General features: G+C 42.1%; 1 protein-coding gene across 8 annotated transcripts in view; it reads left to right on the top strand.

Moving 5' to 3' along the window:
• The window catches only part of YAP1 (Yes1 associated transcriptional regulator), a 78,786-nt gene that overhangs the window by 44,643 nt on the left and 20,245 nt on the right, over positions 1–13,898 (top strand). For 2 of the 8 annotated variants that reach the window (XM_081197671.1, XM_081197667.1), the window contains 2 exons: positions 11,159–11,352; positions 13,564–13,611. In XM_081197671.1, the coding sequence (XP_081053797.1) occupies positions 11,159–11,352; positions 13,564–13,611 (242 nt within the window). The remainder of the gene's footprint in view (positions 1–11,158; positions 11,353–13,563; positions 13,612–13,898) is intronic. The other 6 variants (XM_081197672.1, XM_081197668.1, XM_081197673.1 and 3 more) reach the window with 3 other exon arrangements.

The raw sequence follows: 13,898 nt of genomic DNA, 5'->3' as shown, positions 1-13,898 counted from the left end.
CACACAGAAAAATCTTGTGCGTGTTTACTCAGGAGAAAGCCCTACTGTGTCCAGTGGGGTTTACTCACTAGTAAGTATTTAGGATTGCAGTTTTGAAATTGGTTGGAATTCACATAAACAATATTTCCACCCCCCCCCCCAAGACAGCTAAAAATGGGCATGTTGTGTTTAAAAACAATTGTTTTGGCCTTAATGGAAACTTCTCCACAAAATACTATATAGGCTTTACCGCGGCTTATTTGGGTACCTGTTTATTAATTTCTTTTGTTTAGTAAGGATATAATAATATTGGATAAGAGAAAATAATGTTAAATATGCATGCACAGGGCCACTAATATGGGATAGACAGCTAGGGCCAGGGAATGCTCTGAAGGCTTGTGGTGACGCCACATTGTTAAACTTGAGCATTGGTACTTAAAAGGGATATTGGAATCTTAGGGAAGCTGTTGGGTATTTCTGTAAAGGAAAGCAGGATATGTGAAGTTAAGATACTCTTTAAAAATGCAGTAACTCTGTTGGCTGGTTCTTTATTTTAGAATGTTATACCCGTATATACGTCCTTATAAAGAACCACACAACAGACGTGATACTGGCAAGAAAGCAGATACTTGTGGCTTCTGAAGTTTTGTCTTGGCCTTAGTTCAGTGAAATGAAAATAATGTGCAGATCACTGAGTAGGTCAGGCTGAAGGTGTACAAAAGGCTTTGAAGCTTCGCAGGGCTTTTGACCTATCAACAGCTGTGGGCCTCTTCAGGGAGGTGCATTAACTTCACAAGTGCACACTGCTGGAAGACTCGACAGCTCTTGTTTTTCCCGTATTAGATCTCACTACTCGTATTTGTGTGTTAATGTTTTACAGCAAAATTCTAGCCATGCCTGCGCAGTGGTAAGTCCCATTGCATTCAGTGGGGCTTGCTCCCAGGTAAGTAGGGTTAGAATTGCACCTTTCAGCGCTAAATAAGCCTTCTGACTCTTCACGATACAGTTAACTAAGGCAAAAAGTTTAACAGCCCTATTTTGTTTGTGGAGAGGAAGAAGGCTGAGGATTGCAAAAGATCAGGGAGCTCAAGAGTTAGTGAGACACCATACTAGTGCCCTGCCCTGTTTGTTTGTTTGTTTGTTTGTTTGTTTGTTTGTTTGTTTGTTTGTTTCCTGTCCTTCATCTTTAGATCTTGTGTCAGTTCAGTATGAGAGGCATTCTGACACCAGACTGCCAAAACACCTAGTAAATTTGAGGTGCTATGCAACTTAAGAAAAAGTGATGAACCACAATGGAATAGTGCAATGTGTTCTAAGGAGTTCTCTTGTTCAGAGTTCCAGCTAGGATAAAGCAGCAACATTGCAGTGATGTCTAAGAACTTAGGGGAAGAGGACCATTCAGCAGCAGGGAAGGAAGAAGAGATGTCTTTCTCCTTTCCCACGCACCCAAAGCCTTTCTGCTCTGTTCTAGATAGTTCAGTCCTACTGGAGGTCAAGTGCAGGATTGCCTGGCAGCCTCAGCCTAACCGCTTTATTGCCAGATAGAAGAAATGGGGAGAACAAGAAAGGGAAAAGGGTGCCTCCACTCCTGAAACGACATTGTATAGTATGGGGAAAGAGTTTCAAAAACATCATGGTATGCATTTTTCTGTCCACCACCCCTGCTGGAAATCTTAAACCATTGAAGGCTCGTGCTACATGATCTTCATTTCTCTCTTTAAATAAGCAGATACCCTTGAGAAATCACATACCCAAGCATCAAACTCTCCAGAAATGCTATGATTTCACTGGGTGGCTGTATAGGAGGAGCTGTAATCTGATTGGTATAACTGTACCTGTGGTTGTTTGGTGATGGTTTGTTAAGGTGTTTATGGAGGTGGAGTGAAGATAGTGGTCAGAAAACCATTTTTTGTTCCACCACTGCCATTGGCTTGTGTCACTTGGAAGGTCTTTGTAGGCCGGTTGACTAATTGCAGTTACAGTGAAACTGGCTGTATGTCTTGAAGAGTGAATGTCAGCTAGGAATTAGAACTAACTTGTCAAGTTTTAGGCAGCTTTGTATGTTGCAAAAGCTTTCATAGCTATACAATTTCAAAAGCAGGGTGCTTGCTCACAGATGCAGTAAAGCTTTCTTTGTACTGTAACAGATTTGTTCCCCTTTTATTATATTCACGAATGACAACATTTGTGCTTCAGGGTATTACACCAGGCATAGGCAAACTCGGCCTTCCAGATGTTTTGGGTCTACAACTCCCATCATCCCTAGCTAACGGGACCAGTGGTCAGGGATGATGGGAGTTGTAGTCCCAAAACATCTGGAGGGCCGAGTTTGCCTATGCCTGTATTACACTCTGAAACACCCCAGATCACTTCCCTGCAGAAAGTATGCCTTACTAGATACACTGAGTTAAAAGCCTGATTTTTTTTAATTCAAAAGATGAACCTGAGGCAAAAATAAAAAAAAATTGTCCTAAGGTCAAGCACTAAAATAGCTAGCTCCAAAGTGGAATAATTTATTGTGTGAACTGAAAATGTAGACTAGCATGGACACTTTCCATACCATGAAAATATTACCAGCCATTACTTCTGGGAAGTTTGGAGCACTTAACCGTAAATGATCTTGTTTAGTGCCTGGATGTGTATATAAAGCCAAACGGAAACTCGTAATTTCACAATTACTCCTCTTAATGGATTTATATCTTTAGTGGGCTTTGTAGCAGAACAACTGTTAACAGTGCGCCTATGTAGTAAAATGTTCTGTTTAGTGGCAAGCAGATAGGCTTTAACTGTATTAGTAACCAATTAAAATTCATAGTTGTTCAAGAAATAGATGAATCAAAAGATGGGGAACTTGATATGAATTGGCCCCTTTCCCTGTGATTTGATTTAAATAGCCTTGTAATTTTAAATTGGTCCACCCTGTGTGGCTCAGCAGTGACCTGAAAGGCAGTAGAAGAGGAACCAACTGTTATGACCAAGCAGGTTGCTATTTAGGCACACTGAATGGCTACTTGCCCATCACTACACTGAGTGCTGGCAGCTCAAAATATTTTTTGGTGATCATACCAAAATGATTTTAGAGCTGCAGCTCTTAGAACTGTGTTACTGTGAGAACCAAACCATGTTTGGTAGGGTCGAGGCAACCTCTGCTTCTCCCAGGAAAGAGTGATCTGCAAAGTGTCATGTCTGGGCCATGTGTTGATGATCTGAGAAGGAAAGGGTTGGGGGGGGGGGTTATTTCGTTTTTTGCTCCTTTCCCCTCCCCCCCACTTTTACTTGCAAGAGTTGTTAAAGGCTATCTGGAATAAGGAGCTAGAGCAAAGGTCACAAGCTGGAAAAAACACACTCAATCTGCTGTGAACAGTGGTGTCTCCTCACTCTGAGCAATGCAACTACTTGTCTTAAGCATTCCATCCTTTCCTAAGATGTGAAGTTAAACTCAAAAGCTTCAATATCCAAAAAAGAGAGGCATACAGCTGTTTTATTTTTTCACTGCATAGTTTCCCTTTTTGGGCCCAGTGTGTATGCATAGTGCAGACAGACTTGAGTACACGCCAGAAGATTTTTTTTTTTTTTAAAAAAAAATTATTCTGTGGTTGAACTTTTAATCTGTTCCAGGCCTTTTCAGTTAAAGAGCTCGGCTGAAGGGGGAAGGGGAAAGAGAAGCACAAGCATGTGGACTTCTTTGATTGAGGGCGATGGCAAATGGGAGACAGCCTGCTATTGAACAGAGAAAGGAGCCTTCCTTGAAACGTTCTAAGTTCTACATGGTAGTGATGGCTGTGTTTCAGTTTTCAAATGTCTGTGCCAAGGGAATTTGTTCTGCTCGCACCCTTCTCTCGCCTGACCTTTTCCCCTTCTGGCTCACAGCGCATATGAAAATCCAAAATTAGTGGTTTGAATCTTAACTTTCCTTCCCACAAATCAAACAGAATCAATTTTCACAGATCAGGATCTCCCCATGATAATCCCACCCACCCACACAAAAAATTAATAATCTGCTGCTGGTGATTGGGAGACGCTTGGATGATGTGAGCTATGGTATGGAGGTCTGCAGATGTAACTGTAGAATAGATGTCCAGTACAAAACCCGCTGCAATGAACAACTGTGTGTTGGTTCATCTGTTGTTCTTTCCAGTTCAGAGCATGCAGATGAATTGCTTTGTAAACTGAGCACCATGTTTAAGTTGAGGGGAATGTGGGTTTTCCATCTGAGGTACCAAAATGCCCTGTTTCACACTCCTCCTCCCTTTTAAGAAATGTGTACAGTGTTACCTTGGGTTACAGACACTTCAGGTTACAGACGACTCCGCTAACCCAGAAATAGTACCTTGGGTTAAGAACTTTGCTTCAGGATGAGAACAGAAATCACGCAGCAGCGGCACGGTGGCAGCTGGAGGCCCCATAAGCTAAAGGTTAAGAACGGACCTCCGGAACGAATTAAGTTCTTAATCCGAGGTACCACTGTATTTAGCAACTCTAGGTTAAAAGTAGATTTTTTTAAAAAACAAACTCACTCAGTGATTTAGGAGACTTCAAAATGCTTTCTTCACAAGAATAGATGGACTCTCATTGCAGTCTGATTTCCATTGCAAACACTGAAAACAAAGCACCAAGGAGGAGAAATAAATGTAATTTCTGAGCAAAACTCAGAAATTAACCCTCCTCCACAGGAAGCTTCTATTACTACGTAAGATGTAGAAATAAATAAATAAATAAATAAATAAAGCAACCAAGTAGCATGTGCCCAATTGTTCAGGCATTTTGGAACAAAAGAAATCAAACACACTGAGACTCGGCCACCAAGGAATTCCCCTTCCTTGCCAACTTGTGGGATCACGAAGTGGTCCTCATTTCCCTGTATTGTTCTCACTGGAATACAAGCACTGGTAATTAAATGAAGCATCTTGTTTACACATTCCAGCTTCTTTTTGATTCAGCTGTTCACCCTTTCAGCTGTTTAGGTGGGTAGTCTTACATAAACCGTTCAAAATTTAGTGACCCTCTTTATAAATTCTTGACACATTGGCTGGAGAAAGATGCAACCTGTCTGGGTGCTTCCTCTTCATGTATATGTGGTTTTTATAGGAAGCCTCTCCAAGTGAAGTAGCAGCAGACGTGAGCCTCTTGAAGTATAACTAGGTAGGGTGAATGAGAGGTAACACTTGCTCAATTCTCATGACAATTTGAGGGCCCAGAAGGTGAGTGGAGCAAGACCAGGCCTCTCATTACCAGAAAAGCACAACTGCCAGTTCCTTTCGTCTTGAATCCCATCCTGCTCCTATAATGCTTGAAGGAAGGAATAATGCTTACGGTACGTGCACAACGTCAGTGACTAGGATACATGGGCATGAGTTGTACCTGCATGATCAGCCTGTTGCTATCTCAAAACATCATTGGAGTCGAATCTAACCATAGGGCAGTGGCAAGCATGCGTGTTTGGCAGCATGTGACTAGGGCCACATACTCAGAACAGGAAAACACCCCTCGTCTTTCAACAGGAGCACTTCACATTTGGAGAACTGTACCTCTAAAGTACAGTCGTACCTTCGTTGTCAAACGCCTTCGTACTCGTCTATTTTGGCTCCTGAACTCCACAAACCCGGAAGTGAGTGTTTCAGTTTGTGAACGTTCTTTGGAAGCTGATCGTCCGCCGCTGCTTCCGATTGGGTGCAGGAAGCTCCTGCAGCCAATCGGAACCCGTGCCCTGGTTTTCGGAAGTCGAACAGACTTCTGGAATGGATTCCGTTTGACAACCAAGGTACAACTGTACTGCTGGTGGTTCAAAGGATGCAAGAGGGAGTTGACAGTTAGAAAATTGGTGCTTTCAAGTTCCAAAAGTAAGAAGTAGCTCTGTGTCACATGATATAATCCTAATCCCAGCTGGGCAGCAGTGTGTGTGTGAGAATGGTGTAGCTGCATCTTGGTCCTGCCACTCACATCAGCTGGTGTGAAAAGTGAGCGAAGCAAAACCCTACTTGGTTGCACCAAAGCTAGTGTTGGCCTGGCATTCAGGTATGGATTGGGCTCAACGTTGTCAAATTATGCCAGTGCGGCTGGCTCTGGATCCAGGGCCAGATCAGCCCCTCCCTGCCTTCCAAATGCCTTGTTCAGGAGCTTTTGGCAGGTGATGGAAATCATTGCTTCTTCCAGAGTAGAGATGCTAGCATTACTCTATGGACAAAGGTTTGGGGCTGGACAGAGGGAGACTTCCACCCATCCAAGCTACTTCCTACCACAGTGCAAAGGATTGAACAGTTGCATTGGGTCAGGCTTGCCCTCAAAAGCAAAAATGTTGTTTAAGGTATTGTTTAAACGTAATGAATGCACAAAGGCACTTGCAAACTTCAGCCCCAGAAATACTATACAAAAGAGTTCCCCTCCATTTTAATTGCTCTTGGTGCCATGCACAGTTCATATGTGAGGATGAAAACAAAGTTAACGGAAAGTTATAGTATACTTGTAATGCAAAATATAAATTGCAGATTTGCCAATTGAAGTTTGTGTACTATGCTGACACTTCAAAGTTAAACAGCTTAGTCATAACTTCTATTATTCTTCCTTTGTGGAGAATACAAGGGGACCAGTTCTTACTTGATTTATACAAACAGTGGGAGCCTTATGTAAAAGAAGCAAAAATGCCAGGGTCCTGCCTACGATTGCTCCATATTTTTGAAAGGAGCAAATGCAGCCTGCATTAATGCAAGATATTGCTGAATTTTGCATTGCAGGAATATTAATAGTCTTAAATATGGTGATCTTCTGACAAAGGGCGGTACAGAAATTGAATAAATAAAATAAAAGTTTGCATTCCCTTTGTCCCACTCTCTGTAAAGATAACCAATCAATACGACCAAGAACGACACAGTCCTTGCTTTTGAGATAGAAAGGGGTGGGGTATTCCTAGTATCTTGATTCCTACTGATTATAGAATATTCTTAAAACTTCATCCAAGTTGCAGACGTAGAGTAGAAAAACTGAAGAGACTGTATTCTGTCCTAAAATGCTAACTTACTAAAGTGTGATCGTTAAGAAAAACAATGTAGCTAAATGGTATGTGCTATAAAATGCTGTTCCCCTCATTCCTTGCTCCAAATCCCTCTTTCCTCCTAAATCCCTCTCTTTCCTCTTTGAAATAAAGACATTTTTGTTCCTCGTCTGCCTGTGAGGTCTTTGTTACTTGCCCCATTTGTGGGTGTTGACCCTCATAGTTAAATACTTCCTTGATACCCATGAAAGTAAGGAACAGGAAGCTGGTTAAATCCTAGCTCTAGCAGATAAAGGAAGTCATTTTGCCTCCCTCCCCACCTTCTCCGTCTGTGCAGACTTTAAAAATAAGCTAACTATTTAAAGATCATTAGATGTCTTTCTCTAACCTCCAAAGTGGAGTTGAAGGTACGTAAAAACTTTGTATGCAGGAAATCAGTTTTTAATAGGGACGCGGGTGGCGCTGTGGGTTAAACCACAGAGCCTAGGGCTTGCCGATCAAGGTGAGCTCCCATTGCTCGGTCCCTGCTCCTGCCAACCTAGCAGTTCAAAAGTCAACGTGCAAGTAGATAAATAGCTATCACTCTGGTGGGAAGGTAAACGGCGTTTCCGTGCCCTGCTCTGGTTTGCCAGAAGCGGCTTAGTCATGATGGCCACATGACCCGGAAGCTGTACGCCGGCTCCCTCGACCAGTAAAACAAGATGAGCACCGCAACCCCAGAGTCGTCCACGACTGGACCTAACGGTGAGGGGTCCCTTTACCTTTATGAAGGTTGCACAGCTAAGCCTTTATTTGTATGGGCTTTGCTGTGCAACATCTCTTCCTTTGATTGCTCATCGATGATCTCCCCGCCCCAATAAAAAGTGTTGCTTGCCAAGTATAGGATGTTTAATAGCACAAACAAATGTGTTTTCCAAAGCTGGACCCCTGGTTAGCTATTTAATAGCCCTGGCTACCTGTATAATAATCCATAACACAATGAAGACATTTTTAATTTTTCTTGATGTGCTCCATTTGCAGACTGAACCCTGGTAGTTTTCAGATAAGCCTGGATATATTCATTCAGTGTGTTTTTCTTTTTCTTTTTTTAAGCAACGTGTCCCTTCTGCACTGCGAAGGTGTTGGGGGCATTGCCTTTTTTCATAAAATCATGGCAGCCCCCTCCTTCCATTTTATGAATTACAGTGGCAGGGCCAAGAAGTACCCGCGTGCCTCCAGCCCCCCACCCTCACCCTGTTGCTTTTTATTCTGCCTCCTGTAGGAGATCTTTCCTGGAGGAATTGCGCTCTTAAATGCTAATCATTTGAGCGTCTTGGAACTGGCTGAGAATATGTTCAAGGAATTGAAAGTGTTTGGTTATTTTTTTGCCACATGCCTATAAATAGCCTGGGTTTGATCTACAGCCCAGTGGAGCTGGCCGATGGCTGTCTATTTACAACCGAAATGGAAACTGGCACAATTTCTACATGAGCCTATATTTATCGTCAAATGTATTTTGTTTCTATGACCCAGGAGCAGCCCAGTTGGCTAAAGCGTGTCATCGGAATAGCAGCCTTGCTGCCTGAGTGCTTGGCTAGTTTAAACTGACTTTGAGAGCTCTTGATGTAAACCAAATTGTGAAGTGAGCCTCCCTAGGGAGGAACTGTCATCTCGGCGTCCTGCTTTCTATCTTCCCGGCCGCCGCTGTTCTGAATTCAGTTTGTTCTCCCCTTTTATTAGACTGTTCTGGTTGAAAATATATGGGAAGATGGTTGTTCTCAGCAATAGGGAGAGATTTGGATCACTAAATACTTAAAAGACATCAAAATAAAACTGTCTTATGACCATGATTTTAACAACTGCTTTTGATGCACACAAGGGAAGTTGGGCATGCATATTGAGGCTTTTGTTTATTTATTATTTTTAAAGAGCCCACTCTTTGTACAGTATGAGCAACTAGTTTTTAACTTCCCCCTCGTTTCAGAATTGGCTTTTCAAGCAGTGCAGGGCCTCCTGTTGTGGAATTCACTGTGAAGTTTGCTGGATTACCTAAATCCATGGTCTCTATCAGTAAGAGAAGACTTCAGTTCTGTGATCCCTGGTTGGTAAAAGTTCTGGGTGTGGGTGCACCCCAAAACACAACCCAAGACAGAGTTGTTTTAGGATTTGTCCTTTTCTTCAGTATTCTGACATTCAAAAAGCATTTATTTTCCTTTTCCTTTTCCTTTCTCTCTCTCTCTCTCTCTCTCTCTCTCTCTCTCTCTCTCTCTTTTAAACACATATTTGTATTTACAAACAGGAATTTATTTTGTGCTGTTGATTCCTAAGTTTTACATTTCGTCCTTTTCCATTTCCACTTCTGCTTGTGATTATAGCACACAGCAGTTGTGTATGATTTGCCCATGATTTAACGCAAAAGAAATGAAAAAGGGGGAAAGGTACGCAAGCATTCTAGTTACAATGTCTAGGTCTTCAGAACAGAGGCTCTCTGAGTTAATGCATACTAACAAGCGAGAGGCTGGTTTAAATTCAGATTATTTCATCTCAGAATCATCTTATATTTACCATTTGCCACCTATAATTGCAAATCTTCCTTTTAAACTTCTGACATTAAATGTGATGAGAAAATGTACTACAATGCTCCATTCTGTTGAACACCTTCCTCGCAGTTTGGATTTAGAGCAACCATAAGGCTGATATTTTTGGGATGATGCCGTGAATGGTGCTTCAGTGTTTACTTCAATTATACATATTTGAGATATGAAAGTTAATCTAGAGTCTTAAGTGGCCTGCCAGTTCATTCAGAGAATGGACAGCATAAATAAAATAGAAAGCAGCCCACAACACTTCTTCTGTAGTAGAATTAAATGTTTTAGTTTTTTAAACCATGTTTAGCATTTTATGTATGCTGCCTAGTGGTCATGGGGAGGCATAGGAATTTAATAAATACCGTATTTTTTGCTCTATAAGACGCACCAGACCATAAGACGCACCTAGTTTTTGGAGGAGGAAAACAAGAAAAAATAATATTCGAATCTCAGAAGCCAGGACAGCAAAAGGGATCACTGCGCAGCATGTTCTAGGAGTGCTGTTCTGGCTTCTGGAATAGCTGTGCAGCCTGTATTCACTCCATAAGACGCACACACATTTTCCTTTACTTTTTGGGAGGGAAAAAGTGAGTCTTATAGAGCAAAAAATACGGTATATACTGGGTACTTGAAAAATCTCTGTGTATATAAAAAACCCACAATAAATGCGTACTGGAAAGTTATGGACCGAGATAGATCTCCTACAATATTTTTATCACCAAGAAAACCCTGGTTCCACACTCTGAATAAACTGCACATAAATTGCTTGTGCAGTTTATAACTGGTACTCTTCCGGCAACAGCTGTTTTCAGTAGCACTGAAATTTAGAAAAGGGTAGAAATGACTAGATGGGTAAAAAGCAAAAATGAATGAATGAATGAATGAATAGGGGGACTGCAAATGTTGCTCTATCAGAGCTCACCACAGATGCTACATGAATGTATTCAACCACAGGCAGCAATGAGGGCTAGAGACTTTATGGATAAAGTAATGAAGCAAGCCTTGTCAAGCCTAATTGTCAGAATCTAGTAACAGGTAGGTAGCCGTGTTGGTCTGCTGTAGTCGGAACAAAATAAAAAAACATAACCAACTAAGTTTGTTATTGGTATGAGCTTTTGTGTGCATGCACACTTCTTCAGAATCTAAGCAGCCTCAAGTAGAAATAAGCAACAAGCTTGAGCTGAGCCATATCTTTGCCTGTGGCGTCTGCCATTTTGAAATGAAATTTTGAAATGAAACTCGCCACTACTTATTTTATACCTTTATGCCAAAATGATCCATAAAGCCTGTTACACAATCACATTTTGGGCCATGATAATGTGCAGTGGTATCTCGGTTTATGAACTTAATTTGTTCCAGAAGTCTCCCGCCACCGGTGCCCTTCCACTGTTCGGCTTCCATTCATCTTCCGAGGCAAAGTTCGCTAACCGGAACACCTACTTCTGGTTTTGTGGAGTTCATTTCCCGAATATTTAGTTAACAGGGCTGTTCGTAGTCCCGAGGTACCACTGTATGACTTTGGATGTCTACCTTAAATCTATTTGGAAACGCAAATGGATAGCTTTCTGAACTGCGGCTTTCAAGTTGCTTTTTTAAATGCCTGCCCTATTGCTTGCCTCCACAGCTATGAGCCAGAGAATCAGCCAAAGTGCTCCCGTGAAGCAGCCGCCCCCAATAGCCCCCCAAAGTCCGCCTGGTGGAGTTCTGGGGGGCAGCAACTCCAATCAACAGCAGCAGATGAGGCTACAGCAACTGCAGATGGAAAAAGAGAGGTTGCGGCTGAAACACCAAGAACTGCTTCGGCAGGTGAGGCCGCAGGTTAGACAAGCGCTTCCACTCTAACATAAATTGCTGCTTGTGCATGTGTGGGTGGCGCTGTGCTCATCCACTTGTAGTTCCAGCAAGCATCAATAGATTGGAGGAAGAAAGAGGTACCTTGTTTTCGTGTGGAAGGTAAGCATTCAGACCTATGCACTCTAAGGAATGTTTCTTCCACTAAACTGCCCAAGCAAAGTGACATTGCTGCAAGCAGACAGGACCATCACAGCTGTGAATGTATCTCAGGGTCAATTGCCTCTTCAGAATACGTCTGTTGCAAGGTGGGTTCCCCCCTTCCCACCTCTCCTGCAAGGCTTCCTAGCATTGGCGCTCCTTTCAGCACTTAAAACACTGCCACATGGACTGCAACCTGCTGGGATGCTTTGCAAAAGCTATTAATGCTCTGCATGGAAAAAATTTTCCTATCGAGTTCTCCAGCTTCACAGAGGACAAGCCTGTAAAATGGAATTGGCCTTGTTGAGTTGAGGCCTCCCAACTCCTTTGTAGTTAAAATGCTCCCCACAGTGTCTATAAAAACAAAGCGGTCCATAAGGACATATGAACTGCAGTTGGGCTGTAGGGCTATTTAGTCCACTGCTTTGTTTCCATCAGCAACCAACCAAGTTCTTCTGAAAGTTCGCAGGCAAGGCATGAAGATAGTGGCCTTGTTAACAGTCCCTAGCATCCTTGTTTTTGGAGGTATAGTGCCTCTGTACATGGAGGTTTCCTTTATTTCTCGTAGCTTATAGCCATTGATAGACACGTCTTCAGAGTTTGCCCCACTTTTTTTGTAAAAAAAGAAGTCATCTATACCTGTTTCCATCATCACATCTTGTAGTGGTGAGTTAAGTATGAGTTGCTATTTGACAAAATCAGAACCATTCATGAGAACTCCAGGTTATGAACTCTGTCACTGGATTCATGATTTGGGCATCGTGGATTTACTTCACAATACCCATCTAAGAGCAACCACTTCATCCCCACTCCACCCCTGGCCCCCCAAGCAAATGTGAAATTTGTCACTAGCATTTTGCTAAACCTTGGCATTGGATAAAGATTCTTGATGTGAGTGTGCCAATGATACACACGCATCCCATTATGTACAGCTTCGCTGTGATTTACGAGACAGAAGGGTGGGCTGGGAGAATTCATCCACATTAGGCAACGTGTATGTTGCAAGCTATTCTCAAGAGCCTAGCTTTCTTAAAAGCAAACTGGATTAAGTGATTGTTTTCACTTCAGTTTTAATTAGTTTTTAAAAGCTTTTAATGGTTTTTCCAATGTGGTTGTAGGCTGATTTCTGCTTTTGCTTTTCTTTTTTTAAAATAACCCTGGAGGCATGAACCCCAAAGAGACAATTAAGCTTACCTTCTAGAACTGTCGCTCTCAATCAGCGCTTCCTGTCCTAGATCTTTTGCTAATTATTGATTAGCTCCTTGCCTCAAATGTCTGGCATCACCTTTTGTGAAGGTTATGGGGCATCGCAGACATCCTAACCTCTTTAAACTTCTTTTCCCCTTTGGGTGATGGGTCTTGCATCATGAAATATTTTCATGCTCTTGGGAGATCACTTCCTCAGGCTTTTGACTTCATCGCCTCTTGCTTTAACTGCCCTTATTCTGGAGTCTAACTCTCGCACTACATTCTGTACCGAAGGAATATTTGCAGGCACAACTACTTTGTGTAAACTGGATTATTGCAGAATGTGTGTCACTTCCTTAAAAACAAAACTGATGATGACTTTTCTCTGGACAAGTTAAAAAGAAGGGTCTTTTCAGCTGAAATAGTCTAAGCTTTTCCTATAACTGCTTTGCTATTAATCCTCAAACAAATTCATATGCCGCCGTGCCAGCATGCTTTTAGATAAGGCTTCTAATTTTGGATTTCTTCTTCGGTAACTTCCTCTTGAGAAGATGACTAACTTCAAGCCAGACCGTGTTCTCTACCTTGATGTCCCCTATCTGTTAAATGACATGTGTTCGTGTGCTCTGTAAGCACCCCTAAGCGTCTTGTTCCATTATGCAGCAGCTTTTGTCAGCTCTTAACTCCCTTACCCTTTTGTCATCTTTGGCTGTCTCAGGAACTTGCCTCGTCAGAATGCTAAGAGAGTGATGTGTTTGTCAAATCAGCCTAGCTACCCCAACCACGCTCAGCAGAAAAGAAAAGAAAAAAAAGAGTAATGCTTACCCATCTTATTTCTTTTACTCTTAGGCATTGCGGAATATCAATCCCAGCACAGCAAATTCTCCAAAACGTCAGGTAGGCTCCTAACAAATGTTTCAGCAAGATAAGAAACATTTTTTAACTTAGATCAGCTGTACAAGGTGCTTGGGCTATATGAAGCTGTTTGTATTTTATGAACCACAGCCTGCCAGTAACCTCAGCATGCCTGAAAAAGGAGCTCTAGTTGGCTTAATAAAATACACCGTCTTGCTTGCTCTGTGTTTTTCTCAAACATGATGCTGTGATTCCCAGATAGCATTTCTCACTGCCAGGAATAATGCTGAGGACAAAGCTGTATTGCTGTAAAGTTCTCTCTTGGGTAC

This window comes from Podarcis bocagei (genome assembly GCF_964188305.1).
Source record: "Podarcis bocagei genome assembly, chromosome: 6".
Taxonomy (NCBI): domain Eukaryota; kingdom Metazoa; phylum Chordata; class Lepidosauria; order Squamata; family Lacertidae; genus Podarcis; species Podarcis bocagei.
The sequence above is the reverse complement of the archived record's forward strand: the minus strand, read 5'-3'. Positions and strand labels throughout refer to the sequence as shown.